At 32.4% G+C, this 5,586-nt stretch overlaps 2 protein-coding genes across 2 annotated transcripts in view; both read right to left on the bottom strand.

Moving 5' to 3' along the window:
* LOC132181917 (disease resistance protein RUN1-like) overlaps positions 1-796 on the bottom strand; it is a 12,533-nt gene extending 11,737 nt beyond the window's left edge. Inside the window, exon 1 of the mRNA XM_059595141.1 lies at positions 673-796. Coding sequence (XP_059451124.1) covers positions 673-796 — 124 coding nt within the window. The remainder of the gene's footprint in view (positions 1-672) is intronic.
* Positions 797-2,149: 1,353 nt separating this feature from the next.
* LOC132183379 (uncharacterized) lies at positions 2,150-3,122 on the bottom strand. Its single transcript, XM_059596810.1, has 2 exons — positions 2,899-3,122; positions 2,150-2,810 (listed from the first exon to the last, which is right to left on the bottom strand). The coding sequence occupies exons 1-2, from the start codon at positions 3,076-3,078 to the stop codon at positions 2,370-2,372; spliced, it is 621 nt and encodes a 206-aa protein (XP_059452793.1). The 5' UTR covers positions 3,079-3,122; the 3' UTR covers positions 2,150-2,369.
* Between the last annotated feature and the right edge of the window lie 2,464 nt (positions 3,123-5,586).

The raw sequence follows: 5,586 nt of genomic DNA, 5'->3' as shown, positions 1-5,586 counted from the left end.
TGCACCATAGATGGTTTAAATAATTATTATGTTCATGATTTTAGTACTTAAATTGTAAACGGGCTTGAGCAATTTCTTTCTCATTCATCATATATTTGATTAAGCATATAAATGTTTAAAAGCTCACCAAGTGGTTGACTTTCTTGCTCCTTAACTTCATACATTCTTCAGATTTCAATAAACCCAAAAGGCTTTCCTTAAAATTTTGAATAAGAACAAAATAGTGAGAGCAAAGATCCATTCTTTTAATCCAAAAATGATTGTCGTTACATAGGTAAAAATTGACCCACTAAATTTAATCTATTAGAATCAAATAGAGCAAGTCCAAGCAATAATCATTTAACAAAAAAAAAGAAAAAAAAAAAGAGCTTGGGCAGTGGAACAAACCAAACAGGATAACTGCCAAAAAAACAAAAAAAAAAAACTGTAACAAGCTCACCTTGCTAGAAAGAACAAGCCAACAAACAAAACGATTTGGTGTTGGGCAGTGGCGGCAGCAGCGATTTGGCGTTGGGCAGTGGCGGGAGCGTTGGGCAAGGGCGTTAGCAAATAGGAAGGTGTTGCTGTTTTAAAAATCGGTCTATTAAGAGTTTTTGTTCCAATGTTTTGGTCTCTATTTTATTAAGTGCATCTAGCTTAGGTGTAGCTGTTGTATTGGTTGCTGCAAAATACACTTTTTGCAGCCGGACTGCACAAGAGGTTTATCCTTCACGTTTTTATTAGCTATTTTACATAATGCTGCTAGAGATGCTATGATAGAATCCTTATCATATAGCCTAACACTTGGAGTAGCCATTTCTAGGAGAGAATGACAATTCCCAAGTTATTTCATTCAACTTTCTTCAATTTTCAATTATAGCCATTCATTTTTATGAAAAAATAGTTATTCTACATACTAGATGTACCAAAATTTGGATTTGAATTGTAAAAAATAAAAAATAAAAAAATAAAAACTAGAGATCTCTTGTAGTTTCTTCGACAATCCAAATTTAATTTCAAGTTATTATTATCATTGTTATTACATCACCAAGCCAAAAACTACATGCACAAACTATAGAGAATGAAAGAAACTTGGCCATAAAGCAACAATCAACGTACATTTAATTACAATATATATTTTGAGAACAGAACCAAATATTAGAACGAAATCAAAATTCCCCCCTGACCCATCACTTACACGAAATCTACACAAACAAAGGCGGCCATAGCTAGGTGAGGTAGCACAGGCAATCTTGACTTGCCTTTTGCTTGCTCTTCAGAGACCAGGATGAGCCCTTTGATGCTTCTTTTCCATCCTTTGGAGGTGGAAGAAAGGGTACTTTTTATTTTTTGTTTATTTATTTTTTATTCAAATATGGGAAAAGGGAATGGAAGAAAGGGTACTTGATATATATAAATTATGTCAATAAGGAACCAAAGATTTCTCTATTTTGAACAACCTAAATCCTCCTCAATCAGCACTAGATAGATTATCCAACCCGAGGAAATCTTGGTATTTGTCAACTCATTTCGATATAGAGTCACTGACTTTTTTTTTTTTTTTTTTCTTCATATTTTAAGCTGCCCTTTAAATATGGTTAAAGGGCACCATTGCACCAACATGATACCAAAATTCTTCACTGCCCGCAAAAAGGAGTTTCTTTTCCTATAAATTTTTTTAGAGAAAAAGGCAGGTTGTTATCAAGAAGATGCTTCACATGCATAATTTCTCCTTCATTATCACTAAATTGATATAATATTTCTATAACCAACATAACTACTGCAAAACATACAGACACAAAAACGAAAAAATGTCAAAACAATAACATAAATATGCAAACTAAGGCATGAATTAATAGATATATCTGAACAAATGCCAAAAGTAGCCACGAAAAAGGACATAAAAGCAAATCAAAGATTGAAAGTACTCCACCGATGCCTCAAGAAATTTTTGAAACACCTTCAGAATCAATGTAAAAAAGATGAAAAGAAAGATGAGAATCGATACTAAAATATTTGAATACAGCTCAAATCTCGAGAAACCCAGATTCATAATTCAAATAATTAGCGAAAAATTCAAAAGGGTCCAAATGAGAAAGAATCATGAAATGCACTTGCTTATTGTGATATGAGCTTTTCTTCTTCAAAGCTCAATCTTTTAGGCTCTCAATCACCGTCAAAGCAACCATGGCTTGATTCTGCTTTATCATCAGGATTATGTTCACACCTCAATCTCTTAGGCACTCGATCGTCGTCAAAGCAACCATGGCTCAAATCTGCTCCATCATCACCAAGGCCTCTTTTAGACTCAATTGCAACATAATCTATGGACGCATCTCCATCGTCAATAACAGCAATAGCATCCTTATTCGATGTAGAGGCATAATGAATCATTTTCCCATCAATATCCCTGTATATACTAGGCGAACCCCTATCTTCTTAACATCGATTTCTGGCCCAAAATCTGCGATAACCTCTACTTCGTCACCGGCCTCCAAATTGACCTCATATTTATCAAAATTGAATATCCAAATGTGATCTTCATGCGATATTTCTAGAGTAATGTTAAATCGCCTTTCATTTTGATAAGTGGTACTCTTGGTTTTATTGAGTACGGAAATGATAGGAAGATCACCAGCGTACCATATCTCTCCATTGTCACATGATGAATGAACAGTGCATACAGCGAACCCTTCCATATTATGATCAATGATGCGAGGCACTTCAAAACATATAGAGCGTCCCTCATCCTTATATGTAAACCAATCAGGTATATCATTGTCGGGGAGAAAAATGCCATACAAGCTACGAAATCCACTCAAAGTCCATTCCTATAACCACCAAAATCATTATGTCTATAAGCAATACTATAAAAAATACGTAGAGAGAGAGAGAGAGAGAGAGAGAGAGAGAGAGAACCTGTAGGATGCTTTGTTTAAAATTATTTGTTAAATTGCTGCACCGTTCCATTTGAATCTCGCTAATGAAATTCAACAACTTATCCAAGCCAAGAATCTCTGCTAATTTATTGCAATTACTGAGGTACAAAGCTTCCATATGTAAGAAATTTGATAGATTTGGCAATCTTTCCAACGCCATGCAGTTTGAGGCACGCAGCACATTCAAACTTGGTGGTAAATCTGAAATTGATTTAAGCTTTGTGCAATTATCCAAAATGATAATTTTAAGCTTCGAGAGACCACCAAGGCTCGATGGCAAGCTATGAAAATGATTGTTTTCTAAATCTAAAGATCGAAGGGAACATAAACTCCCAATATCTTTAGGAATTGCATCATATGATAAATTGCAATTACTAAGATTTAAATCTCTTAGTGAGTTCAAGCCTTGTAGTGAAGCAGGCAACAGATGGACTGGCCTGGGACTTTTCTTCGGGAATATCCAAGACCAAAATAGTGAAGAGAGTGACTTAGATGGTGATCCTTTACACCCACACAGTGACAAGTATTTGAGGTTCTTCAGTTGTACTATGGTACATGGCACCTGTCTTATGGAAGTGTTATCTGCAAGAATGGTTGTCAAGGATTCCATCTTCCCCAACTCCTCAGCCAAATTGTCAATTTTAGAACAACCAGAAAGAACGAGAGTTTGAAGAGACTTCAACTTGTAGAAACTCTTTGGCAGACTTTGAAGACTTCTGCAATCTTTCAAATTAACCAAAACAAGATTATTAAGATCTCCAATAGATTGGTGAACCTCAAACAAACTTGTACAATCTTTGAGTATTAGTTTCTCAAGTTGAGGGAGTATTGCAAAGTTAGGGGTCTGAGCCAAGTGATGGGAATGACTAAGATTTAGGAATTTCAACTTCTCGAACAATTGCTGAACAAATGACAAAAGAAAGAAACAAAATATTAGCACCAAAAATGTCAAAACTTATGGCTTAATGGTTATGAGTATAATATACCTTGGAATTTTTCCAAATTTGTGTGAGATTGCTATATTGCAAGTCAATCGCAACTAGGTTTCTTGAGTAAAAGTTGTTTGGAAAAAACTTTTCAGAGAATCCGTGCCAACAGAGCCACCTTAAATCTTTAGAAAGATGTTCATAATCTCCGGTAAGGTGTACATGATCAAGGTGGAGTAATCTTAGTCTCTCCATCTTTATAAATGTTTTTGTACTAAAAGTCTCCTTACTTAATCTTGGCAATTTTAAAGTAAGTCCTTCAACTGCTTCTGATCCCTGCTAAGAAAAAGATTTGTGTGATGCAACTCTAAAGTAGTTATATATATTGAAGTTGAGAGCTTGTTAATGTACTTATAAATAAAGAAATGGAAAACTACACATATTTCTTTGAACTAACACTCGACAAATACCTTCTCTAAACTTTAAAATATGACAATCAACCCCCTCAAACTACACAACACTTTTATGTTTCCCTCTCTATTAATATTTTTTTGTTAAATTGGACGAAAAAATTATTCTCATGACCAATTTGACATTTTCTTACCAATATAGCCCACATTAGATGAGTAAAAATAAAATTATCCCCCTTATAATAATAATAATAATAATCATATATATATATATATATATATAAAAGCCGAGTTTTGACGTAGAGAGTGCTTAGAATTGCGACACATGTCCATGTTTTTTAATATCTGAGAGTGCTTAGAATTGCGACATATGTCCATGTTTTTAATATTTGAACCCTTTTTTTTTTTTTTTTTACCTCCAGTCATTAATTAGCGTAATTAATTGTGTTGATTATATTTTAAAAGTTTTCTATACATAAATTATTCAATAAATTAAGCATTATTAATGTCCGAATCAAATAAGGAAACAAATAATATAAATGAAATTATAACCTTTTTTTTTTTTGAGAAGAAAGATCGATTTTTATTGAATTCACTCTGCTAGAGCTAATTGCTCGAGCAAAATAGTATCACAGATACATTCAGGATGTATAACCTTTTTTTTTTTTTTTTTTCACACCAACAATATTTTCTTTAAATTTTAAATTTTTTTACTCATAATTTTTAATAATTGAACCGTGCAAATACTGAAAGGGTTTTTCCTTTGTCATTAATTAGCATATATATATATATATATAAAAGCCAAGTTTTGACCTAGAGAGTGCTTAGAATTGTGACACGTATCCATGTTTTTTAATATCTGAGAGTGCTTAGAACTGCGACACATGTCCATGTTTTTAATATCTGAACCATTTTTTTACCTCCAGTCATTAATTAGCGTAATTAATTGTGTTGATTATATTTGAAGAGTTTTCTACACATAAATTATTCAATAAATTAAGTATTATTAATGTCCAAATCAAATAGGGAAACAAATAATATAAATGAAATTATAACCTTTTTTTTTTTTTCACACCAACAATATTTTCTTTAAATTTTAAATGTTTTTAATCATAATTTTTAATAATTGAACCGTGCAAATATTGAAAGGGTTTTTCCTTTTTCTATTTTTTTTAATGAATTAAGTTTACAATTTTTTCATAATTAATTTCTTTTGACCTTTCTTTTTATTAACTCATGTTTAATTATCTCTCTCACCCTAAATCATGATTTTTTTTTTTTTAATAAATTAAGTGTCCTAATGCATTAATATCTCTCCCTTTATTAAAACAC

The sequence above is a fragment of the Corylus avellana genome, chromosome ca5, assembly GCF_901000735.1.
Source record: "Corylus avellana chromosome ca5, CavTom2PMs-1.0".
Taxonomy (NCBI): domain Eukaryota; kingdom Viridiplantae; phylum Streptophyta; class Magnoliopsida; order Fagales; family Betulaceae; genus Corylus; species Corylus avellana.
The sequence above is the reverse complement of the archived record's forward strand: the minus strand, read 5'-3'. Positions and strand labels throughout refer to the sequence as shown.